General features: G+C 41.5%; 1 protein-coding gene and 1 long non-coding RNA gene across 2 annotated transcripts in view; one reads left to right on the top strand and one right to left on the bottom strand.

The window, feature by feature from the left end:
• Positions 1 to 885: 885 nt before the first annotated feature.
• On the top strand, positions 886 to 7,251 carry LOC126048084 (uncharacterized). The gene is made up of 4 exons (XR_007508782.1): positions 886 to 1,320; positions 4,950 to 5,080; positions 5,746 to 6,195; positions 6,296 to 7,251. It is a non-coding gene; the product is annotated as an uncharacterized LOC126048084 (long non-coding RNA).
• A 3,152-nt stretch (positions 7,252 to 10,403) lies between these two features.
• MEP1B (meprin A subunit beta) overlaps positions 10,404 to 26,992 on the bottom strand; it is a 30,127-nt gene continuing 13,538 nt past the window's right edge. The window contains exons 7-15 of the mRNA XM_049822564.1: positions 25,443 to 25,621; positions 23,720 to 23,938; positions 20,474 to 20,626; positions 19,505 to 19,720; positions 16,583 to 17,050; positions 14,678 to 14,860; positions 13,991 to 14,219; positions 11,366 to 11,567; positions 10,404 to 10,421 (exon numbers count right to left, since the gene is read on the bottom strand). Of these exons, the coding sequence (XP_049678521.1) occupies positions 10,404 to 10,421; positions 11,366 to 11,567; positions 13,991 to 14,219; positions 14,678 to 14,860; positions 16,583 to 17,050; positions 19,505 to 19,720; positions 20,474 to 20,626; positions 23,720 to 23,938; positions 25,443 to 25,621 (1,867 nt within the window). The remainder of the gene's footprint in view (positions 10,422 to 11,365; positions 11,568 to 13,990; positions 14,220 to 14,677; positions 14,861 to 16,582; positions 17,051 to 19,504; positions 19,721 to 20,473; positions 20,627 to 23,719; positions 23,939 to 25,442; positions 25,622 to 26,992) is intronic.

The raw sequence follows: 26,992 nt of genomic DNA, 5'->3' as shown, positions 1-26,992 counted from the left end.
TGAAGCAGCAACTCTTAATAACGAAAGCATAGTTTGAGCATTTCTATCTGATTTATTGAAACAGTAGGACTTCTGAGGATGTCTTTAGTACCTACCTGTGTTGCAGTAATGTCTGGAGGGGTATTAGGTATGTAATAATAATATAGTAATATAAACTTTTCCTTAAGAAAACAGTTGAGGTTCCTTTATAAAAAAATAAATTTACACTCCTGACCATAAGAATGCCAGCTTCTCTTTCTTTTCTTTCCAGTTTGAGACTGGAATGAACAATTGCAATCCTTCTTGTACACCGATACTGTTGGTGTAACCTTACAACTAGCTAAAGCAATTTAGAAGCTAATCGGTGGTGCAAGATTTCTAATTTTGCTAAGACTCAGGAGCATTCTGGACAGGAAATGCTGGGAAAAAAAAACCAAACTAAAATTCTCTAATGCAGAGGATTTCTTACCAGGGCCCTTCAACTTTGGGAACTTTAAGGCTCAAGGACATGTCTCTGTAATGCTTTGCCTTCTTCCAGTTGCCTGAACCTGTGCTTTCGGACATGCTAAGTGGAGCATGGCAGGCTCCTCTACCTGGAATAATGAAAGGTGTTGATTTGTTTTGCTAATAGTTTTCTCCTGTTAAACTGAAGTTGAACATTCATACATCTCATGACATTTATATGGAAGCTGTATTTTTTTAACAACATATGAAATAAAAAGCTGCAAGCTTAGGAAAAAAATTGTACTAATGATGTTTCAAGGTACTTACAAGGTTTAAGTGAATGTTTTAAAATTTGGAAGTTTTGGTCTTAGTTACTTGAAAAGAGGAAAAACTTTGACACTTCTCAATAGCCATCTCAACTTACAACATACTTGCAACACTGTCAGAGGCATCTTCCTCCTTTCACGGGGAAGGAGCTTAGAAAACACAGAATAAAAAACAGTTATTATGAAGATCAAGTGGTAGCTTATAAAAGCTGGCTGTAACCGCCTTTCAGCTGCCTGGCAAACTGCATTTTTTGAGACCACAGCCCTGGGCTCCCCTGGAGTTAGCAACATCAAGGTTATCGTCCCCTGACCCATCAGCAGGGACTCCTGGCTCTCCCACTCCCACCACCTTCATCCAGCTATTGAGGGCTGTCTGCCAAGAGTGAGGAAGCTGACGGCTGTCAGGTTTTGGGGGCTAAGGGGGAAGAAGTGTCTTGGCAACGATTGCGGCCATGGCGGAGCAGCGCTGCCAGAGGTCCTGGGCTTGCTCCCACTGAGCGCCGTGTCCCTGCTTGTGACTGCTGGACTAAACCACACCATCGGGGCAGAAAAACATCAAACCAACAAACAGGTACTGGTGGATCACCTTTTCTCAATCTGATTTGACAGCAATTTACTCTGTGCTCTTACTTAAGCCTCCTAATAGTCCTGATTTAACAGTCTTTCCAATAAACTGAGGAAACCGATTTCCTATTTCCCAGGAGTATTTGGGCAATTAATTGTAAAAATACTTCGTAAGTGCAAGAACATTTATCTCATTCAAGTTCACTCCTGTCAGAGCTTGAAAGTACCAAGATTCCAGTTTACTGGAGCAATTAACTCCTAACATCATCAGCAAATATTTAATGACTATCCCTAACATCCAGCTCAGAGGTCTGGGCCTGCATCCTGCAGTCCCTGGATCTGAAGGGGGGTGACCATCATGCTCCTGCTGCCCTCATTTCTTTTGCACATCTGTGGAGAGGATTTGGGGCTCTAGCTGCTGGGACCCACAACATTTCTGCTTTCGTAAAAGCTTTGTACTGCATACCTCTGTATTTGCATCGGGTCGCCGTGTTGTTAAACATAACTGAAGTTTGAGGTTTAATGACAAATAAGCCCTGCTGCAGCTGGGAAAAAGGCCTTTGGCAAGAGTAATCCCGCTAATGTGTGGCTCCATCTGAGATGATCCAGACCATTAGGAGTGCATGGCTAAGCCTTAGAGAGTGACTCTTGGGAGGGATGTGCAAGAAATATTCTGACTTCACCAGTAAGTACTTAAATTTCAAATACTTTCAGCACTCCTTGTGACAAAGGCCAAAAGTGGTGGAGAAGGAGAGGATTTGTATTGTACTCCTGTTTAATATACTAAGGGAAGGCACGCGCTCACAGGTACTATGCAAGTTATTCAGCACAAATTGATCATTCATATATATGCTGAATAAAATGGTAGTAAAGAAAGGTCAGGATTTCTCTACTGCTTATTAGCCTATTTAATTTTTCCACTGCTCTAAAACCAGTGTGCAAAAATGCTTTGGCCCTACAGTTGAAAGATAGCAAAAAGTGCTCTGCTTTCCCCTTTAAGAGGTGATCTTTGTATTGCAAAATATTCCCTAAACCACTTCCACCATCAGCAGGGGGTTGCCAGGAAGGCAGTTGACAGCAGCTGTAACTGCTGATTAAGAAACTGATGCTCAGCCTTGCATTTCCGAAGATATCAAACTTTCCATCTTTTGAGCTCTAAAACCCTCCTGTTGTGCAACGGGCCCCGCACACCCGGCTGCACGCTGCGCGTCTGTCTGCGCATCAGCAAGCACCCACGTACCCAAGCTCCTGCACCCCAGCCCGTGGGGTTTTTTGGTAAGAAAGCCTTGAAATGGTCTTCATGCCACCTAATAAGAAATGGGGAAGTGTTTTATAGCTGAAGAATATTTGTGGAATGGAAGAAACAAAAAAAATCATTTTTAGCCCACCCAGTCTTAGTCTACCAGACCAGTGAGATGCTGTGGGAAACAAGGGAGAAAGCAAATATGCAAGTAAGCCCAACCACAGCCAACTTGAGAGTGATCTGACATGCCTGCAAAGTGGGTTGTGCAATATGGGTATAAATCAAGGCAAGTGAAAGCCAAGATGACTTGCTCTTAGGAAAGCGCCACCTAATCTAGGCAGTCAGGCATGATTATGGTGTAAATGAAAGGATTTCTATGACTTTGCTAGCTCAAAGGGCAGAGTGGCTTGCTCATTTGAACCCTGGGGGGAAAAAAGGTAAATAAACCTCTGGGGAAAACAGGGTAAATAAACCCCTGTTCCTCCATTCCCCACATTTCATTTCAGAAATGCCTTTGAGGTTGCTGGCATCGCATTCAGAATGGATGTATCTGTGGCTATTTGTATTTCTCAGAAATTCAAATTTGTTCCAAAGCTCAAGCTCACTCTTGGGGGGGAAGGTGGTTGCCAGCCAGTGCACTGCAAGCCTTTCATGGTCGGAGTGTAGCCGGCGAGGAGGCTTGATGCCAACCAAATTGCTGTGCAATCACTCCCACCGTGTGACTGCGTGGGGATGTGGCCAGGGAAGCCAGCATGGGGCAAAGCACCAGGACAGGCAGCCTCGCTTTTCCTGGCCAGGAGGACTGGGTGCAGGATGGGGACTTCCCTCCCAAAGGAGAAGGGCAAATATTTGTATCTGGTCTTTAGTGGCTCAGTGAAACAGTGTTGGGTTCTTCCAACAAATCGTCCAAGGCAAGAACCGCTCTTATTTATTACCCCTGGCAGCAACCTATGCAGGGATGAGCTTTCCATAGGGACAGTGGACCCAGCACCACAGGGTACCACCACTGGCTCTGGCTCTGGCAGAAACCGTGGAAGGGGTTATGCTTCCAAGTTTTTATTCAGTCTTCCAGTGATGAAATATGTTTTTTGTGATGCTTGTGCAACACAGCCTCCACATCACCCTGGCTGCCCATTTCCCAGACCTCCCCGAGGGAGAGAGCTGCCCAAAGAGGCTCGGCAGCGCCGCAGCTGGGGCAGCCGGAGGTCTCATGGTGCTTGTAAGTGAGAGATGTGCACATTGCTATAAGCTAATGGACATAGGTTTTAAAAGAACACAAGTAGTGGTGATTGATCTCGCTGTGAGCTGGGAACCTGGGAAAAGCAGCGCAAATGGGTGGGCTGCTGAACAGAAGGAATTGTTCAGGCTTCATGTTGCAAAGAAGCATCTATCTGCTTGGGAGACGCAGCCTGTAGACTATCATGCAGTGGCCCATAGTGGGTATTTGTGATCTCAATTTAATTTTCCTTAGAGCTTTTTTTCCCCATAGGGAAATTCAAATTTCCTTATCCCAGCAGCCTTTCTTTTTCCCTTCCTCCCAATCACACATGCTAAGGCTTAAGCACGATCATTATTCTTTTGGCCAAGGCAAACCTGCAGTTGTCCTGAGTGCCTGCAGAAGTTGATAGATGCCAGCTGAGATGATAGATACTTTCATTTTCTGTTTCTCTCCTTACTTTCAGCTTACTCGACAAACCTTTTCTGGTGACAAAGGCATGACAGTAGCAGCTAGAATGAAACCTGTCTTCTAAGGATTAAGAGAGACTCCTACTACAGTTAATAAACAAAGTTTATTAAACAACTTAGTAACTACCAAACTGAATAAACTAATAGCTTACTTAACAAACTAAACTGAAGTTGCAATGTTATTTAATGTAATTTATAATGCTCTGTTCTGAACAAGCAAACATCATTTACATGAGCGAAAGCTGCCTCCAAACCCAAGTGTTCACAACATGATGAGAAGTTTGAAAAAAAAAAAAAGCAATCACAGATGAAGAGGGAGACGTGCTGCTGACAAGATTTGATCTGGCTTTTTGTAGCATAGACTGCATGGATCCAGATGGTGTTAAAAAAAACAAAGTCAAGGGCAAATGCACATACATAGAGCTCTAGCAGAACAAGATGGCTGGTTCTAGTTACACATTAGTACCTGCTAAGCAGAAATGCTATCGTTAAGAAGTTAATCAAAATGTTCCATCAATTGTTTAGAGATAAGATTCAAATCTGATAAAAAGCATGCAATCTTTTTCTCCTGTGAGTATTGCATTGGAAGAGCAATCATGTTTATGTATTGTAGGATTGCAACCTTGGGAAACAATGAGGTTTGATTTTGTTCCTTTAAGTTCCAGACATTCAAGTTAGGCTTCTCTGATGCAATTTTGTTTTCACAGAAGGTGAAGTCAAAGGCAGAGATCAAGCGTGGACCATTTCATCTCAAGTGGAAGGAGTTTAGGAATTCATGAGCAAATGAAAATGGAAACCTCTCTGGAACCTTTATGATACCAGATATAATGTTCATGTCGTAAGTAATAAACATGCGGGGGGGGGGGGCAGGAAAAAAGCATTCCATGAAAAAATTGAAAAGGGTGGCACTGGTGATGGTTTTGAAGAAGTTTAATACAAAGGAGACTGATCCATATGTACTCCAGAAAATTATTAATTTGGGAGTAGGAGGGGTGATCAGTCTGAATTGCTGTAGTCACTGCGTTTTTTTCCTGGTTCATTCTGTTGATGTTCAGAAAGGGGAGAGGACAAGGAGAGCAGCAACATGGAATCTGTCTGCTGCAAAAAATTCATAATCTTCTTCTTGCACAAAACGAATTACTAAAACTTGACTTTAAAGCTGTCTTTTGCAAAAAACTAGAACATATGTAGATGAAAGAAGTGGGAAAATGAGAATACTGTATATTTAATTTCTTCATAATTTCAGATATTTTGCCATTACTGCGTTAAATACTACAAAACTCTCTAAGCAACAACTCTAGATTTGAGAAACAGCAATTGACCATTCAGAAAAGGCAGTTTATTTGGTGGTTATCTATCTTCTCCTTTTGAAACGTGACCAGCTGTACTACCAGCACTGAAGATACAGCTTGAAAATGCAGCCCAAGTAGACAGGAGAATTAAGATCTTATTTATAAGAATCAAAGGTACTTTAACTGACAGGTGGCATCTGTGTCTTAGCAGAAGTCCCTGAGCTCCAGTAACAGTGGAAAAGGAGAGCTGTGGAAAAAAAATTGAGAGATACCGCTCCTCTGTTCTGATCTGCACCTAAAAAAAAAAAAAAAGACAACTCATGACTCCTGCCCTGCACCCTGGAACCGTGTCTGCCTGGCCTGGGTGGTACAAGACACCTGACATGCTTAGCTGAAATAAGAGAGCTAGTGCCTAGGTTCAGTCCTTTTTTTTGCATTTAGACAATGAAGTGCCAGCCATCTATTAGACATTACGATTCAGTTATTTTCTACTTGTGCAAAAGCTAGACTGAGCCAGCTGATCCGTGTGATGCCAATAGCAATGAAATTGGTGTAGTTTGCCTATATCAGGAATATGAGGCTGTGTATACTGTTTAGCATAGATATTAGGTGGCATGCCTAAAAGATTTTCTGCAATGCTGAGATTCTTGAAGAAAGACTGGTAAGTAGCTAGAATAACAGCCTACCTTCCCCCCCCCCCCCCCCCCCCCAAACCTGAGCCACTGACTTGAATGTTGGGATTATTTTATTTTATTTTTAAGCCCATGCTGTGACTCCTGATAGACTCAGCAGTATGGAATGAGTCATGCACACATCTTGAAATACAATGTGCACATACTCTGCTGGGTCCAGCTGTACAGCTAGTCCGGAGCCCAGAAAAGGAGGAGCAAAGAAGACAACATTCACTTAAGCCTGGGTCTTTGCTAGTGGGGCTAGAGTCGTCAATGCCCACGGCTCAAGCCCTTGTTCTGCACATTGTGGGAATCCAATAATAGGCTTTTTACACTAGTCCTGATGTGTAGAGTGGAATGTGCCTAACCAGGGATGCAGGCAGAGCAAATCCTTGTTGCAGATGTTAACCTGAATCACCACAGTGTGAGAAGGACAGGAAAAAGAAGTGGAACCTGGTGCAGATTTAACACTGGTAGGATTTACTACTGTATTAGTATCTCAGTAATTTCATACGGAGAAGTTTACATTAAAGATTTTTAGTAAAACTTTCTGTGAATAAATCTGCTTTAAGAACCTAAGGTAAACACTCAGGCTGCAGCCACATCTACGGCTCCCTGGCTGAGGAGCACAGTATCTGATCTGTGATGAATACCCATACTACCTGCAAATGCATCAAATGTACATCTCCAAAATCAAGCCTTTTCACGGAAAATAATAGATGCGGTCCTAGTAACCATGTAGGAAAAGTCTTTGCAAAGCAGGGAAGTCAGCTCCAGAGGAAAGCTGTAGGACCTGGGCTGGTGAATCTTCATTGCTGTTTTTGCAAGAGGTGACCATTACTGAGGCGTGGTAACTTTAACCAGTTAAATTACAAATCCAAGTAAAGCATCGACTCATAAAGAAGAAAACTCCAGTTGAAATGCTTCATTTCCTAAACCACGTATGTGCTCACCTCCTTTCTTCACAGAAGAATACCATCACTGTAAGTCAGTTGTGCTACAGCTTTTTGAGAAAAATTATTTGTTCAGGAACCTGAGCTAGTAGTATAATTTTTGTGATTGGTAGACAATAAAGTGCAATATTGAATCTGATGCTGGACTTCCTGAGTAATTTTTCTGCATTGTAAATTGCAAAAACAGTATTTTCTTCTTGAGTATTTTTAGGTCAGTTAATGACATTAGTAAAAACTCAGTCTCTTTTGGCTCTATGGAATCTGCACACCACTGAAAAGTGAGTTGTTCATACTCACTGACTGGGAGATTCATTTTTAAGTTGTGCTGTTCACTGATTCCTGTTTGAAATGAATAAGCAGAAGCTTAAGGTTCTTTCTCATGGAAGTTTCCCATTTCAGGATATACCCTACAGAATTTGTATCTTGCATAATGTATTATAATATATTGTTCTGTGTATTAAGCTCTCTTCTGATGAAAGCACAGGTAAGTTTTTATGCCATTTCATGTGATCTGGATTTCAAAAGACATAAATTATCATTGCAGTCACAAATCTGGTAGTTCACATTTGAAATTCTGAAATGCTCACTTTTTATAATGTTAAGTATTTTAGCCAGGGTTGAATTTATGAACAGTCTCATTTGTGTCTTCTTAACTCCATGTAAATCTATGTGCATATCTTAATTGAAGGCGCATTTGGATGATTATTTGCATGAAAACTGCTGATGAAGACATGTCAAAATAGGAAAGTTATTTTAAGACATCTATAGTAGGATATCTTCCTATCCAGGATGTTTGTTAGCTCTGACAAATCTTTGTTAATTTTGTCTGGCTGTTTTCATGAATCTTTGGGTTCTGACAAAAGCTAATAAAACCAGCTATGAATGCTTTAAATATAACTACATTTCAGAGAATATTAATCAGAGGAGGGCTACGTATGTAATGTCGGTACAGAAGCGTACACTTTTGTTGCTTTGTGCCATGCAGTAGCATTCAGAGGAAGACTAGTTCCCTCAGCAAATTTCCATACATTTGAACTGCTTTCACCCAGAGTTAGGGTAAATTGCATCACAAATGTTATGATCATCAACATCCATTCTGGGGAATCAAAGTAGCTGCTGACCTTTAAATGTGAACATATTCACATACCAGTCTACCAACCATCTGGTGTGACCTGACATTTCTATTACTGGCACTCCTGTCTCTTGCAGGCCCCCTCCAAAACAGTGCAAATGTGATGATCTGTGCCCACGGTGACTGCCATCTTCCTCCGCAAAGTGTCTTCAGTGAAGCACACTTTGCTTTCTCTGGCCCTTCTCCTATTTCCATGCCTACTCTGTTCTCCAAATCCCACTGAGTTGTAGCCCTCCTTACCAAGGGTGTTAAGGGAGACACCAAATCCAACAGACCCGGGATCCTTCCTCCCCAGCCGATGTGCCCAGCCAGGAACGGTCCCAGGTGATCTCTCCATCCCAGCCCGAGGGATGCAGCTGCTGCTGGGTCTGCTTGCAGGTCTGGCCCGTAGCAAGGTTGAGTGCGTATCCAAGAGTCACACTGTCTCACACACACGCACACACAGGTCCTGAATGCGGCTGGCTGCACAGACTGTCTCACACACACAGAGCGGCGCGGGTAGCACAACCCTCCTACAGTGCTGCCCAAACGCACTCACACAAGTGCAGAGAGCCCCATCCTGTTCCTCCCCTCCAGCCGATCAGAATGGCGGTTCTCTGGTGAAAACACGTATGCCCTCAATCTCCACATCCATAAGCACACCCACATTCACAGCCCCCTTGAATGTGGCTTCTAAACCTGTTTAATATCCATGCCTGGACCCGGGCTCCTTTAACTGGTATGCAGGTCGCCTCCTACTTGCCAGATAGAGCAACGTGATGCTTGCTAGCAAAACAGATGCATACGCTCACACACTCATCACATACATAAGCACTCCCACAATCACAGATCCCTTGAATATTACCATGGGCTCTCAGCTCTCAGTCTGCCTGATATCCATGCCTGGACCCTGGCCTCCCTTACCCCAACCACTGGCTCAGACCAAGTCCTCCAGATGTGGAAATGTTTCCTCCAACTCACCAGCTAGTTCAGCTTGAAGTTTGCTAGTGAGTTATACGTATACACACAGAGGATTAAATTCACGGAAGAAATATAAACACACCCAGGTCTCTCCAGTTGCTGGCACTTAGATCTCTTACACACCCACACACAACCCGATCCCTCCAATTGCTGCCACCCGGACCTACAGACCTGGTGCCCATGGCCTCTTCTCCAGTTGCTGGCACTTTGACCTTTCAACACACATACAGCGCAAATGCGCCAGTCCCTCTGGTCACTGGTGTTTAGACCTACAAGCCCTACAGCCCAAGTCCCATGGCCCGCAGTCCCTCCAGTTTCTGCATGCCAATCCTTCCATGTGCTAGTACCTAGACCTACAAGCCCTAACACCTGTGATCTCCTCTGTTCATTGACATACAGATGTCTTCTCAGGCCAGTCTCTCCAGTTGCTGACACCGTCTTCCCACACTAGCTCCTCTCTGATCCACCATGATCCTTCCCCTTTTCTTTGCATCCTTTGGCCCTTCCCCTAAACATCCCATAGTCATTTTTACCTAAGTCCACAAGCCTCTTCTGATAGCCGATATCCCAGTCAGCCTCCGGTATCCCATAATACTCACGTTAATCATGTTTCCCCCTTCCTATCAGTAAAAAATTGTTCTTCACATTGACATTCTTGAAGGCTCTGCCTGAGTAGTTCCTTTAACGGACCATCAATCAGTGGCTGAAGCGTTCTGGGTCCTCATTATTGTCTCTGTTGTGACTTCCTCATTAATGTTGGTGTGTCTGTGTGGCTATTTACCACTCTCCTCATTACTTGTTATTTCTTTGACAGTGAGTAGATCACAACCAAATAACTCCGTGAACCAGATGCTCCCACACTCCACATACCCTCACACAACTGACTGACAGTCAGGGTGCAGTTTTACACATTTTCTTCATGTTCAGGTAGACTTAAAGGACAGGGCAGGCACATCACAGAACATATTTCCATTTTTCTCCACTGCATGGTGATATACAACACTGTCGGACACTTCACTGACTTTAGCACAGTATTTTACTTTACAAAACTTTATTGTGACGGTTGAGACAAAAGTAATACAAATAATGATGATGTCATTGTGGTTTTCCAGTGATGTTCATCTTGTGTCACTGATGCTTGTTTGCACTATCTTCAGAAGGATGTTTTATTCTAAATGGGAAGAACAAAAAAAACCAAACCCACATTTTAAAAGTGTGTAGGGAAGGGAAGTATGTGTATAATGTAAGAGCGTTACTTGCAAAGAAACCAAAATTATTTATTGGAAGGTCATAAAGTAACAGTGTCAAGTATCTGGCATTGCACAGAAGTACTGGACCTCGACAGGATATCACACAAAGAATATTAGTACAAAATTAAAAGTGGAACTCTGCTGTCTGGAAGGCCATTCCTCCTCAATTTGCTTACAAAATTTCTCCTGGGCCTTGTGAGTACCTCTAAGCTATGTCACTTTTGCTATTTCCAAGTTTAAACTAAGAGTCCATGTGCCTCAGACTTTGTGAAATTTCCTATCAAAACCTGCCCAAATGCTGCTGCTATTCACTACATGGCCTTTCTGATCCATTCATTCAGATAATTTTAACCTGCTGTCTTCTTTACCTCTCCCTAAGTCATTATTTCCATGGCTGATTTGTTCCTTGCATAAAAAATGGCTATTGAATAGGGAATTTTTAGATTTGCTTTTCATTTTGACATTTTGGGTTGTGTTTTTTAGCACCATATCCAGGTGTTTTAAGGGGAGATCTTTAGTAGAAAATGCAGTAATAGATGAGCAGAAAACACAGTTTAGTTACAAATTGAAAATGAGCCCCTTTGTTCATACTCTCCCACTCAATGTAGGCTGCCATTGGGGCACTAAGATTGGGGGGGGCGGGGGGGGGAGGAGGAGAGCAGGTTTGGAATGAAGTGGCTTTTTGGTGTTTAATAAATTAGCAGCACTTAATGGAGCTCTTTAATTCCTAAGCTGGAGTCTTCAGACTTCAAAAATGTGACATCTTCCAATTTATTTGTTACTGAATTTGATTGTTACTTTTTAGTAAATATAGAGAGATATATGTATGTGTGTATATATTTGTTGAAAGAGGCAAAATACTTACTACTTCTAGAGTCAAGCTCTCCACATTTTCCTTTCCTTGGCTGTATTTCTTTTTAAGGCACACTGAGGTTGTGATAGTGACAATAAGCATTACAACAAATACAGCTATGGTTGAAGAAACAACTATTACAGTATTTTCGTGAGTGGAGCCTCTCCTTTCACACTTTTCTCCCATGTACCACCAGTTGTCACCAGCTGGACATCTAGAAAGTAAAAGAACAAACATGTGCTATCACCTAAAGATTAAAGGCATGAAAAGGTCTACTTAAGAAAAATGGCATCTCTGATATACTGTTTCTATATCCCAAGGCATAATGAAGTTATCTTAAAATGGACTTCCATTTTAAAGTTCTCTTGAGTGGCCCACTGTCCTTACACATCCAGATGTGCTTCTTTCAGCTTCCTGCTCTTTTACAGGTCATGTCCTTACAGAGAGCCTTTGCCAGAAATCCCAAGCTCTATCCTGATCCTTTTGACTGCTTAACGCTTGGCTGCAGCTGATCTATAGAGCTGCTGCTACGGAATGGTTGTCTTTTGCTACCAATAGAGATGCTGTCTGGATCAGTCAGTTCACTTATCTGCTGCTTTTTCCTTGGAGTTTATAGCACTTCTGTTGATGATAGAAAACTCACTTTCTGCTGCATGAAACTGAGACCTGTCACTAGGACCACTGTCATGTAATATTTGCTTCAACTATTACTAATTAGCCTTGTATCCTGATGCAGTTCTGCCTTTTGTCACGCTCAGCTTTTACACAAAGCTCTTCTGTCTTCTTCACTCAGTCAATTTAAAAAAATCCTCTATAAGAAGGAGTTGAATAAGCTCCTAGGGCAAGTAGTCCAGAAGCTTTACACTGCTCTTTTTATCCAATCAAGCTACATTTACCACCCTCCAGAAAATTTGATCCCCCTGTTTGCTCACGTGTGCTTTGCTTTTAATTCTAAGCTCACCTTATGCAGCAATGCGAACCTGTGAGATAAATGGGATGGAGACCACAGGCCAGACTCTCAAGGCACCTCTGTCCAGACAGCAGCTGAACCAAAGTTCAGGTGCAGGAATTCCCCAGTTCGAGGACTGAGCCAGCCGAAGGTGTTCCCACCATATTCCCCTTTCCCTGCTCAGTGCTTCTCCGCTAGTAGACGTGGTATGTTCTGATCAGACCTTCTCATTGCCAGAAGGGGCTTATTGTCAAATTTAAAGAACTTCTATGAGCTGCCTCTGCCCTCCCCCAAGAAGACAGTAAGAAAAGAAATTAAGATCCTAGCAGCTGTCTGGTTTTAGGACTAAAAACAGCCTCCAGGCCTTGATTCCTTCACCTTATCCAGCATCACAATCAGCTCCGAACCTTTTTATAGTGAGCATATGAGGGTCCCAATGATCTAACTGAAAAAAAAGATATGTGCAGTACCGCTGAATACATACCTGTCCCTATCTTTCTAACCCTGGTTGTTTCTTATGTATTGTTTTTCTAGTTCCTAAGCCATTTACTCAGAACTACCCTTAACCCTGAAAATGAGTCCATTTGCAGTGCGCTGCAAAGGTACTGACTGTTGGGGGACTTCATGTGATCCAGCTTAAACAGAGTTCTGTATCACATTCCCCCTCGTTTCCCACTACAAAATCAGAGCGGAAACTGACTGCTGGTCACCCACTTCTCTAGGATGGAAAGTAGGTTACATAGGCACTAGAGCTTCAAATAGTCCAGAGATGTCAGGAAATACACGTTCTCCGTCCGTAATTTCGGAATCAGGCATAACATCCAGCTTAACTTTTTTTTGTCTTCTTGGAACAGCTTCATGACATTTACTCATATTTGTGACCTGCTTCTGATGGGTTGCACAAGAATTGTTTCTTAAAAGGTTTCTAAATGGAGAGATATAACATTTAATGAATCATCCCGAGTCTTGTTGCTCTCAGCATTTAGGCGTTTGCCTCACAGCACTCCCCCAGTCTACCTGTCCTGGCACAGCATCACATAAGGTTACTATCTTCAGCCTTAAAGCTTGTTTGAGAGCTGGAACAATGCTAGTCAGCCAGGTGGGTTACATAAATCTATCCACAGAGGATTAAATAAAAGTTGATATTAATTTTCTTGCAGAGCAAACAATCTTTTTAGTCCTCAGCCTTCATTGCTGGTTTCAAAGGCAAGCAACTACACTCTGGTAATTCACAGTCATAATTTGCACTACATGATATTTCTGAATCAAATTCTAAAATGTCTGTGCTGCTTCCTGCCTGAGCAGTATTAAATATTTTGCCTACTGATATAAATGCTCTTTTGTTTCAACTGCATTTATATTTAACTCTTCTAAATTTTGCTATAGGGACTTCTAAGAAGATGCACAGTCCATTTTATAACATTGGACTAATACATTACTGAAAATGATAAACTTTTTAAAAATATAATTTACAGAAAAGTCAAGCAGAGTACTTCAAAATGGTCAAATGCTGAGGTTAGGAGCTTTGTTGCCCAAACTGGTCATAAGTTTAGTCTCACAGTAGCCATTGGAAATATTTGCCTTAATCAGCCATAGTCTTTCCTCTCGTTAGGAACAAAGATTTATTCTACTAGAAACTTTCATTACTCATCCTGAAATTGCATTTGAGAGTGAATAAGGACAGTTACCTGCACACCGGTGCTCTATCTACTATAATGCAGACTCCATCATTTTCACAAGGGTTGTCTGGGCAGTAGTTGGGAACCTCCGTCTCTGGCTTTTCGGTCAGGGTGACAGAGGCTGTTGTGATGGGTGTTGTGGTGGTAGACCTAGTGGTAGGCTTGGCGCTGGAACCGGGCGTACTCACAACAAAGGTGGGTGAAACACTTGGCGGAGTTGATAGTAGGTGTGATATATCTGCATGATAAAACCACAAGAAATAAGGTCTTTACGTCCTGTTATTTTTCCTCTTATTCTAATGATAAGTTCTAACAGTAAAGAGCAAAGAGCCTGTCCACAAGTATAATGGATAAATAGTCTGTTTTACCTTTCAGGAGCATGATGTATTTTGGAAATGTCCTCTAGATTTTTTCAGAAATAGGCAATTTTATTCAAAGTACTCTATTCAAAATAATTTGCACAGGATTAGCATCACTTTATACACCTTCACATGAGATAAAGGAATTATACAGTGCATGTACCTATCCACAAATTTATTCAAACATATGATTTGACTTTAGATACACGTGTAGTTCCAACACTGCTCATCTGCAAAGTACATCATGTGTATTTATATCTACAGCACTAGTGACTTAGTAAGTATGTGACACTCCATGTTTACTCTATCATAAAGAATATCAGCTATATTTACATACCTTCCATTGTTAAAAGAATATAAACACTGTCTTCTTTAATAAAGTTGCGGCTTCTAAGTCTCTGATGAGTTAAAAAGGTACTCGTTCCACTTCCTGGACCTCTCATGAATGTGGTTCCATTGGGAAAAGTTGCTATGGATCCCACTTTATCTGGCCTATCCCAAAAATAATTTGATGAGGAATCTGGGGAAAAAAACCAAACAAAGCAACTGAATGTGAGTGTGGGACCACTCTGGATTTCTTTCTCAATAGGGTTCCTTCCTTCTCAGATAATCTCTGCTGCAGATTACTACTGAGGCTTCTCTCAACAACAAAGACAGACCACGTCCCACTTTGCCTGCTTCTGCTTAGTTGCTCATGGATTTCATGAATATGGAGGAGACAATAAATTACCTGAAATTCAAAGAGTAGGAGCAATGCTGAACCTGCCTACAATATTTGCAGATTTTTTTGCCTGAGATTCCATAATGCTGAGATGCACAAGACAACGGAGATCTTCAACGGCTTGGTTTAGCGTGAGGTATTGAGAAAAGAGCCTGCTGGAGATGAGGTTACTGGATAGCTAGTTGACAACCTGTTGTACTGTCTTTTTAGTTCTTTTAAAGCGCAGCGTGCAAGAAGATGAATAGCACATGAATCATATGTAAAATGAATTAATTCAGTGCTTCTCAAAAAAGAGGCATCTCTTGATGTGGATGTAGGGCAGAGGGTACTTGAACAACCCGAATTGTCACAGGCCATTGATGTCCCCTCTGTCAAACCTTCTTCTAAATCTCAAAGCTGAGCCTGATTGCCTGTGGAAGTATCTGACAGAGGGAGAAGAAACTGCCTGCTCCAACACCTCTGCTGGTTAGAGAAAGGATAAGAGTTTCAAGGCTTCTCTTGGGAATCTGGGGCTACTAGCAATATATGAATAAACGAGGGAGAAGGAGCAGAGAGTCAACAGACTGCACGTCCACAGGGCCAGGGAAGGAAAAGGGCTGAGCACTGTGGCCATAATAGCAGAGAGCACAGGGAAAATATCAACCATCTATGGAGGACCTGGTGTGATGCACCCTTCATTTACAGGGGAGACCATTTAGTCTTTCTAGATTACCCACATTGTTTTCACATAGAGACAGTGTCACAGAAAAATGAATGTAAATCATAACTTTTAAAAATAATACTGTGAATTAGACATTTTTGTGCCTTCCTTCCTTGACTAATGTTATGGTCTGAAAGCCCAGGAAACTAATTCAGTGGTGAAGGTGGTTTCTTTTGGCAAACCCTTATATTGATGCAGAAAGTCATTTTGGCTTAAATCGAAACTTTATCCAATGATGAATATAGGGGGTTTCTCTAATATATCTCTTTATAGAGATTCCTACCATTTCTCAGAGTTACATCTTTACCTCAGCTGCCTCCTTTCCAAGTTATTGTGGACAATTGCTCCTTATCTTCTCACATCTTGAACGAGTACAGATTACATAATATGAATCAGTACTTTGTCCAGCTGGAGATTTGCGCTGACACCACTGCACCTTTTACAAGAAGGTAGGGGATTTAATAGCTGCACTTTTATCTGGTTTGAACTCTGCATATTGTAAATTCAGTATTTTTCTTTTCAAGCTTCCTGGAAAACTTCCATTCTCATTAAAGCAGATATAAATGCATTTTCACAGAGCATATGAAAGAAATTTTAGGAGTGGATCATCCACCTGTTTCTTATGCAAATCAACTTTGAAATCCACGGTCCCAGCTTAACCTACTTGTATGTTCAATTTTTTTCTTTTCTGTGGATCAATTATATCGTTGCTGTAAACAAATGAAACATTCCAGAAGCTAAAGAAACCTGCGCTAACGTACACAAACAGAAAATTTGACTCCTTATCTTTTGGCTGAATAGCACGTCTGATTTTAACTAACCTGATAATTTCAGAGGGTCAGTTGTTATACTTCTTTGGTTTGACATCCGTTGTCGAATATCGGGATGCTGGTCAAGCAGAGTCATGGTACCTTGTTGCCATGCACAGGGCCATTGCAACTGGTCATCATTTGCTCCAGAAATCAAGTACAAGTACATTGCTAAATTAAATGGGTTATTGGTGGTACCATTTACATACAAGCCGACCTGAAAAGCATACCCTTTACTAGAGTAAAAAGGTGGACTGTATATTCTTCCTGCTGTCCCTGCTGGACTTGTATTGAGGAGATGTGTGAAATTTCTGATATGCCAGACGTGGTGGGGACACTGAGTCTCTGACAAGTTGATGTCGTCAATAGAGAGGCCTCCCTTTGATAAGCCACCTCCTCTCGCGCCTTGAAACACAACCCGGAATTTACTTGTGACATTCAAAGAAACGTGATGGAGCTGCCAGTACCTCGCAGGTGAACCTGAAAAACAAGGGTAGGGATTTCTGAGTAAGCAATAGAGTCGAACACTGCACAGGTCTACAGATCCTATATTAACACTATGTAAGAATTTCTCATTTCCACTGGTACTGACATGATGGAATATTTCTCCTGTAGATGTTACATTTTCACTGCAAGATCATATTTTCTCAATGCAGTTTTTCAACAGATTTAATATGCATACCAGCTCTTTGAGTGAAAACAGTGTTCATGGTTTTTAAGACTGCTTTTTCTTTTATAGTTTTAAAGAACACTGCATTAAATTAGTATAAATGTTGTGATAATTAAATGCACAAAGATGGCTGTCACCTGTATTATTAAAAAGAAAAAAAAAAAAATCAGACAAAAGTATATTCGAATAACCGAGTAACAACACGTCTCAACAAAAAATGCTGCAGAGGATTCTGGGAGCCTAGAACTACAAGATTTGTATATTTAAAAGGCTTGTTGGAAGTTTGCCTATGCAGAAGCACTATTCGCCCATCAAATGATTAATGGTACTAAGTTCAAATTAAAGCCAGTCGTTTGCAAAACCTACTTCATGCGATAAAACCTCACTGCGAGTCTGATGTTGCATCCAAAAGTGCCTGCACTAGCAAATTCCACTTGACTCCAAGAGCAGTGCACGCAAAAGCAGAGACCTCTGCACAGCGGCCTCGTAAGGCAGGTGAAAGTAGGACATCCTTCGTTAACAGCGTGTGCAGCAAAACAGTTTCTTTTGCTGCCTGGTTTATGTTCAGCAGCATGGAAGACCAGACTTTCAGCTGCATTTATGGAATAAGCGGTGCCAGTCCCAGGTACAGAACTCACGCTTCACTTCCCTAATGATTCTAAACACAACACAACGGATCTCAGATATAAGTCTTAATTTCTTGCCATTCTTCATTACCGTTATAATTAGGAGGGGAAAAAATAAACCCAGAAACAAGAACAAAACCGCCCCACTGGTTTCCATTAAATTGACTTCTGCATAAACTAAAGGCTTTTTTAACTGCACAGATGATATGCAAGCCTGGGTTTTCCAACTCACGTTCAATGAGCAGATCAGCTCCTGTGTCCCGCTCCCACAGCCTCCCCTGCTCCCAGCTGAAGGCAGCTACAGCTGCCACAGTCCAGCAGAAAGGATTCAGGGCTTGTCCCTCAGCCTCCTGAGCATGGGGGTTCAGTGCAAACCCATGAGCAGCTCAGCCAGCACGTTAGATCATGGCTGGAAAGGGCTGTAGTGTCCCTGTTTCTTCCAGTTTGCTGACTGCACTGGTTAGGGTAACTTCTCACATGAAGGAAGTGAAACAGCTTGGGGGAAAAACTAATCTTAAGCCATTCCTGAAAGTTTTACCAGAGATTGTCAAAGTAGGGCGCCCATTTGGACACACATATGAGATCAGAGACTTAAAAGGAAATTACGGACTTGAGAAAGCAGGAATGGGAGATGGGACCTAATATACATGAAAGAGTACTTGTGGAGAAGGCTGAAGTGTGGATATATTAATCTTGGCTTCAAAGTAGGGTTCAAAAGGGTTTGGAGGGCTCAGACTGATCGGAAATCTACATCTGCCGCAGCAGCCCTGATATGTTAAGGATTCCTGACAGCACCCAGGGATGATGAAAGCATCAGGGCGAAGAAAAGAGTGGGAAAAAAGAAAAGAAAAACAGGCGTGAGCAGTAGCTGAGCCTAAAGGGACAAAAAGAGGCAGAAGAGTGGACTCGATACCTATTTAGCAAAAGAACTTGCTCAGACCCTTATGTAACCAGAAGATTGAACTAGTTGTGGCTGTAAAGGAGACCAAGTAATAGTTAAATTTTTGAGAAAGTAATTTAATCATAAGATGCCTTTGGCAATTCTAGCTTAAAGAGGTCTTGTCCATTAACTGACCTCGGTTGCTCATTCTGTAAGCTGTAGGCTCCTAAAACCACAGAACTTAATTTTCTTCAAACTACCACTCAAATCATGATCTGCTGCCCATGTATTTCAGTTAAGCCATTTCAAACCTTGTTTAAAAAGTAAGTTAAATTTTATTTATCTTTTTTTAAACTTGTATGTTAGGTATTCCGGGGAATGAACTTACACTTTCCATTTCTTTATTATTACTTTCTTATTCATTGTAATTTACTCTAATGACCAACTTCATCTGTTGCTATTGATACCAGCAATTCTAGAACAGTTAAAATGACTACTCGTGGAATCTTAGCTATTTTGGCGAGAAAACTATATTGATAACCCAAGAGTTTGTAATTTGTGGTAATTGATTATATTCTAGGAAAATGGCTGACTGAGGATCCATCAAGCACAATTTCACCAGCAGAGAATCAATTACGTAGTTAGAGAAGCCAAACAATAACGCTAGGACATGAGTCACTTTGCTACAGTATTTTCCCCCAGTACTTTGAAAAGGATATTGCGTATAGATTAAACCAAAATGCAGTTTTATTCCATACCTTTTATCTCTTCAATGAGTCTCAAAGTACCATTCGGATGGGCTGAAGTATACTCCCTGACCCAGACATACAGCCGGTCGCTTTCGTGACCGCTGTTATAGAAATAGAATTGTAAGCACTGAAAGCCCCTTTTGGGATACAGAATTCGGCTCTCCAGGATAGCTGTGCTTCCCTCTGCTCCAGCACTGGTGTTGAAATGCATGAAGTAGCCAGAATCTGTCAAAAGTCAATGAGAAACGAACAGTAGAGGAGAGAGAAAACAAAATTTTCCTGGCGTACCGGTATTCTTAACACTGAACTGTAGTAACACTAGGAGACATGGTCAAGTCAGGGTAAGGTAGTTCCTGTACAAAATCCTCAGGCTGAGGACTGTTCACATTGTCCCAAGGCAGAACTGTTCTTGCAACTTTTCTCCTCATTTGGCGCTCTCTAGCAATTTGTACTCAAAAGCATGGGCTTGTTCTCTTTACCCAGTGCCAATAATTCACAGTTGACTCTCTCTCTGGAGGACTGGTTTAAGCTCCTGAACTCATGCAATTTTCTCTGACAGGTTCAGACACAACTGGCTATATTCTCAATTAATTGTTCACCTGAGCCCTCATAATATACATAATTTCTAAATCCCAATCATTTCCAAAGACTTACTGAGCAATTATTCAGAAAAGCAGCAGTCTTTCTGGTGTGCCTGTACTATAGATTAGAAAATGTTATATAGTTCTTGTATCAGGATGTGACACTAAAACTAGAAAACAGATCAAAAGAGATAAGGACATTCCATCTTCTCAAATCAGGAGAAAATCGAATGTATCACATGATGTCCCTAAGTATGTAGATTTATGTTGCTTGCTTAAAAAAATAAACTGTAATTTGTCAACAGATAAAAAAAGAACAAGGCTGAGATCGAAGTCAACTTGCATGCGTCTGCAGAAAATACTTCCCAAAGAGATAAGAACAGTTTTTTCCTCATACCTTTGCACTCTCCCATATTAGTGTGATCAGTATTTGGCCCAGCAGGAACCTGAGACAAACGCTGCCAATCACTGTTATCATCTGAACTTTGAATCATGCCACATATATTTTCAAGTTCAAAACTGCATGTATCCATGAAACTTAGGGAGGAGGCTATAACATTAAAAAAAAAAAAAAAAAAGAATCTCTATTACACAACATACATTTTAATCGTTTTAATTCTGAATGCCCAAAGCCAAGAGCAGAGAAAACTAAATGCAGACACCAAATAATCAGTGGCTTCAAATACCATCAATATTCATAGGTATGATGTTCAGAAACTCAAAGCATTTGGCAATTAACACTGACATTAATAAGATGTCATCAGGACCACTTTGGGCACTTAGCAAGCACAGGAGGGTGCCAGCTAATTATCATATCACATCTTTTATTTATAAAAGGAACACTAACACCAGCCCCAACCCACCAACCTTCACATAGTCAAAAGGTCCCGAGACTTCCCACTCATTCATCTGCTTTCTTTGGGCCAGTCCACACATGGCCACAGATTTTGATAAAAGTTCACTAACATATCAGTTGGAGTGCTTACTCTGAAATATGGTAGAGCAGAAGTTATTTCACTGCAATAAGCAAACCCTGATTTTCAAAATGCTGAATTGAAAAAAACATTGGCAAAGGTACATTTGGGGCCAGTGGATATCTCATCTGATACAATTTTTTAAAATGTCTTGCATATAGCAAGTGAAAAATTAAGTGAAGGAAGACTGTGCAGTTGAATAGGAAAGGAAAAACACTCTATGAAATGTTTTCTCTGTCTAAAGCAAACCCTGGATGGGTGAGGGAAGACACAGTCCGCGTTTATCCCTGTTATTAGTTTTGTTTCCCATTGCTTTTCAAACTATGTGTAAAATATTGTGGCAAGTTTAAAGGTTTAACTGCACCACAAAAATCAACCTCAGTGGCATGCCAAATGCCTCACTTCAGCCGTAGCTCAGGGAAGCACTTCAGTATGAACCACTGCCAAATCAGTTGTACTGCTGAGATGTTTTGTACTGTCCTCATAGAAAGCTAACAATCCTCTAGAGGTTGCAAGGCTATCAGAAGTGTTGTATGACTGATGCCTTTTAAGGCACAGTATTGGTATGATGTTGTTAAAAACCAATAAAAGATTTTCCCAGTGAATGTTATATTGACTGCTGGAGAAAGAAAAAAAAAAACCAAACAATCCAGCTAGGGTGTCAGCAAGAAGGTAACAAAACCAGAGAATTATTAGATGAAAGAGCTATTTGAAATCAAAATATAAAACAAAATATGAAATCGATTTTCCCAAACAGGAAAGAAATAGCCTAACTACCTTAATTAGAAAATGCTGGCTGGCATAGAGTGGTGACCTGAATGACAGGAAGAGAAAAAAGCAAGACCCAGTAGCTTACGATGTATTTCTTAGATTAATTCATGAAATAGGGGAAGGGGGCACTGCTTGAGGCAGGTTTGGAACTCCACCTGCACCAAAAGCCAGATACTTTCTTGGTACATAGTGAAAGGCTGGACTTGAAAGAAAATACATGGGGATGAGTGCTGAGTACTAACGTCCAGTAGCTGAGGAAAACCTCACGGTCAGTTCTGTTAAGTAATATGCTAGAAGGGGAAAGCAAACTAAAATCTACTGTTATCATATGCCCTGAAAGACAGTTCTGAAGAAGAGATCAGAACAGCACTGAAGTATCAGTCAGGATTTCTTATGCAGTGGGTTGGTTTTTTTCAATTTGAGAACCAAGTTCCCCATTTTCAATGCAATTTCCTAACCACACAGGCCTTTAGCAGAAATTCAGCTTAAACTTTTCCTTAAGTCATGTTCAACAACAGAATTAATCTTTCGATTCCTCTGGGAGGATATCTGCCATCCAAACCATGTTTGGCATTCTCAGTCTTCCATCTAACCTGAAAGGATCAGTCTAGCAGCTGGGTGGGTGAGGGCTGGGACCTGTGAAGCACCCGTCCTCCCGGGCACAGGGGCCACTTAGGCAAATGGCGGGTGATCTGAAGACCACTTATGGCTCTGCAAATATCGTGCATACTATACAAAGCCAAGGGACAGACTGGGGAGCAGGGCAGATCCTGATTGCACTGGAGGCGGTGGCTGTTTTGTCACTGGTTTCAACAGGACTGGGGCTTGTTTCACTTGGGGAATGTGGCTACGGGTTAAGAATGAAGTTAAAATATCATGAAGTATTTATGTAATATATGAGAATGCTGTAAAGTATATAAGATTAATGGAAAGGAAGAAGGACCCCATCCACTGTTGAAGATATCCTTAGCTGTAAGTACTTCTATAACATCTAATTGACTGTACGCCACGTGCTAGAAGCTAAGGCTGCACGTAAGTGTGTGTTCAGTTTAGACCTACGTGAACAGAAATATTTTCATCAGAATCGTATGCTCAAAAAATTGCGCCGTTTTAATAAAATGGTTTGATAATTATTTAAGGTATCTGTATAATGAGGCTTAAAATATAATTGTAAACCAGGACTCACTACTTGGGATACTGAGGCAGTGAAGTAAGTTTTCATCTGAGTGCCAGGGCACATTTGATGCAGTCCCAATTATAGAATTATATTCAAGTTTTGTAATAGAATTATCTATATTTCTCTGTCTCTTACTTTCACCCAACTTTCCAAAATAAATCCCACATGAGCAAAATAACTCCTCTGACCACTTTTGAAAGAGACTGGGTTTGAAATTAAAAATACAAATTTCAAAAGCTCACATTTTCTTCACAACAGCATCTGCACCCTATTTGCATGAACACACACACTGTCTCACAGAATGTGTGAGAGCAGGGTAGGTATGATAGCCACAGCAAAGATATGCTTTTCTGTACAGTATCTGAGTAACAGCTGTGGAATAACAGGGCGGGGGGGGGGGACCAAAAAGCTTTCTGCAGCACAAGTTTTAAACAGCCACCCAAGGGATGAACAAAAATCAGCTGCTGAGTGAAGCTGGTTTTTAACTAAAGGTCAGATAAAATTGCGCAGAAAACTCTGCTACGCAGCAGTGTTTCTGCAGGAGGGCTATGTTATTTCTAGCTGTACCGTTATTTCTGGTGTTGTTAACACAATTCACTTCTCTAAATACAATAGCATCTCTTTCACTTGTGCCTGGATGAGTTCAGCACGTATGTATCACCCTTATTTATTTCAAATGCCAGAAGCAAAAAAAAAAATTAAAGGAAGTGGAGAAACTTACAGCAATTGTACAGCCGGTTCAGTTTCTGGAGATCATAATCACTGAAATCCATTCGCTGTCCTATTACATCCATGAAGTCTGGTATGTTTGTGATGATGGTGGGTTCGGTTCCATTTCTGAATGCATTTTGGCTATAGTGCATCACAGAAGTATAGTCATAGGGAACATTCAGGGAGTCTGATATTGTATCATCGTATTTTATGAAATTATGATCTTTGCCTAAACAGGAAAAATAAAAGGAAAGATTGTTTGTTGCCCAAGAAGACCAAGTTTTGATGTACAGGCTTGAAGTGACAGAGAATCCATCAGATCCCCAAGTATTTTTTTGTAGTCATTCACTTGCACTTAATCTGTATACAAACTAGTTTATTTCTAGTCTAGAGTTATTTACTTTCTTCTTTCAGCCACTGGAACATAACATGATGACTTCTGCTGGATGAAGGAAAGCTTTTTGCTACCAGAAATCTTTTCCCCATGAGACTACCCATAAACTTTGATGGGTTTGTGATACCCAAAAGTGGAGATACTGTTTCAGGACTCAAATTAATGCAATTTGCAGCTGTAATGCCTCCCGGTTTCTAATCTGTATTCTCTGATATTTAATTGCTGGTCATTTTAGCTTGCAACAAACAAGTTAAAGTTGTCATCAGATAAGCTTCCAGAATTTTACTGTACAGATATTTTCTGGAGTATTAGCAAAAAAACATTACTAACTACCCAATGGAAGGTAAAGTTTTAAATGTTTTAAATTAGTCAAAATACAGTAACTATATTCTGGTCAGTGTAAAAAAGCTGCAGCAATTTCAAAGGGCTAACAATAGCACAACTTGTCATTAAAGAGTCAGCAAAATATAATGGAAATCAAGTAACAGAGTCTAAGTCATTTTCTGTAATATATACTTGCACGTGCACCTGCCTATTGATCACGACTAAATAAGAATGCATTAGATGTAACCATTATCTATTTTTTTCAGTCTTCTGTGTGTACCTGTGTTAGGAAAGCATCAAGTCTGCATCTATAACTTTGTTTTTGAACTGCCTGAAGGTCACATAAGACGACGGCAAGCTGAAGAGGCAGAGACCGAGCAGAGTCCCGAGGAACCCTGTGCCAGCTTTCAGGCTTGTGCCAAATACGCCAACACTTACATTCACAAGCTGCATGGCTAAAGCAACCGCTCGTGCGGTGGGAAGCCTGGGAGGGGTCTCTCCTGCCTGCACACCCTCTCTGCATGCTCTGCTGTCTCAGCTCTGCTGCCCGCACCAGGTGTAGCAGCCAGGGAGAAAGAGGACGACCGGCATTTTCACTGGAGATTTTCTACTGGCTTTGGTCGAACTGGGATTTTCAGAGTGTTTTTTGGTTTTGTTTTTTTTTAATCTTGTTTTGTTAAGGGGTCCCAGAGTAACGGTGCTTTTAGAGTCTTCATTTAAACAAACTAAATTATTCTCTTCTGCTGCTCTGCTGTACAAGTAGCATAACAGGACTCAGATCTCTAGTTAGGGCTCTGGGAACTGCCGTGGCACAAGGAACAACCACAGCAACAACAAAGGAGGCTTTCTGTCCCAGATAGATATCGCTGGATTTTTAATTTATTGATATGCTGGCTTTGAAAAATAAGTCCGGGTAAGAGAATAGTGTGACCATCGAAGGATGGCTGCAAGGGATGTTCCACAGCTAAACCCCCTAACACCAGAGTCTAAAAGGAAAAGCAGGGGAGTAACTGACCAGGCTGAATCCTGTCCCACATGATGGACACATAGTCGTCCCGGTCGAACCGTGACTGCTCATGCCAGAATCCCAGGGCATGCAGGAACTCGTGCTGGATTGTCCCGATCCTGTCACAGTTGGCTCCGATGGAGAGCTGCTGCAACCCCTCTTGGCGGTTTCCCACTGAGGACCAGCAGCTAGCATTGAAATAAAATGAGAGGGCTGTCTGTGAGATACATACCATCCCCACACCACGTGAACTCCAGAATCAATCTGTTCAACAGGTGTATTTTTAACTTGAGCGTTGAAGTTACATTTTGCTACAGAGAGCGCTTTTTCATTGATCTGTTCCTTACCAGATCCTTTCCTCTCGCATTTAGCTCTGTTTCAATGAACAAGCAGTTCCCCCGCTCTGGCTCTACTATTTTTAATGGGTTTTCTTTAGAAGAAAAATGTTGAGGATTTTCTTGGTTCTCTGGTGAACATCAAAGACTATGGGCACATAATTTAGAGCAATTAAGTTACTGCAAATTAACAATTTTTAGCTGGACCACAAACTGATGAGGATTTCCTTGCTACTCTGCTGAACATCAAAGGCTATGGGCACATAATTTAGAGCAATTAAGTCACTGCAAATTAACAATTTTTAGCTGGACCACAGTATGTGACTGTGAGCGCACTTTGAGCCTGTCCCTATCCTAAGGGCAACTGGGTTCATACACATTCTCGCCTCTGCCATTGCAGCTGCTACTCTCTTTATTGTTTTGGCCTTTTGCTTCGTGAGGGGCTGTGGCTGCCAGGCAAGGCACGCTTCTGCATGGCTGTGTTTACCTTCCAAAAGGTTGGTGGATTTGACAGTGCTTTTCATAAGCTCTTTTCTTTCTAGCTATTTGTGAGCTGCTGCGCTAGGGCACTGGCTGCTGACACACGCTGACAAGAAAGAGCAAAACCGCAACTGTGCTGGAAGTTTTTATTAAAGGATAAAAAAAGTCAGTCAGCTATCTGCACAAGCCAATAAAATGGCACCCCATGTCCACAAACTAGCAAGCACAGAGAGCTACATTTAAATTGATATTTTATGCAGCAAATAAATCAACACTTACCCAATGAAGTCCATAAAATTAATCGGGCACAAAATATGCCATAGGATTTGCAGTCCTATCACCCCAGAAATTTAAAAACACAAGCACACCATGCACTTTCGAACCCTGTAACTTATTAGCGCAACATATTCCCCAGTTATTTCTCTTCCCACAAAGCAGCACAGGCCTTGGCTATTGATTACTCATTAAAATCACAGCATGAGACCTGGGAAGGAGCACATGTGGCATCCATAATTTCACAGGCTTCCCTTGAACAAGGCCTCGTATCGATTAGGCAGCTTTTTCTTGTGTTGTGCAGAAGTCTAAGAAGTCCGTCACACTTCTGGGTCCACCTCATATCAAAGCAGCTGCCTCTGGCTTCACAGCCGCTGCGTAGTGCACAGCAGGCTACAGACACATCCAGGACACTTGGCAAAATTAGCATCCAAATGCTGGGGGATGCAGCTTCCCCTTGCCTTCAGACTG

The sequence above is a fragment of the Accipiter gentilis genome, chromosome 2, assembly GCF_929443795.1.
Source record: "Accipiter gentilis chromosome 2, bAccGen1.1, whole genome shotgun sequence".
Taxonomy (NCBI): Eukaryota; Metazoa; Chordata; class Aves; order Accipitriformes; family Accipitridae; genus Astur; species Astur gentilis.
The sequence above is the reverse complement of the archived record's forward strand: the minus strand, read 5'-3'. Positions and strand labels throughout refer to the sequence as shown.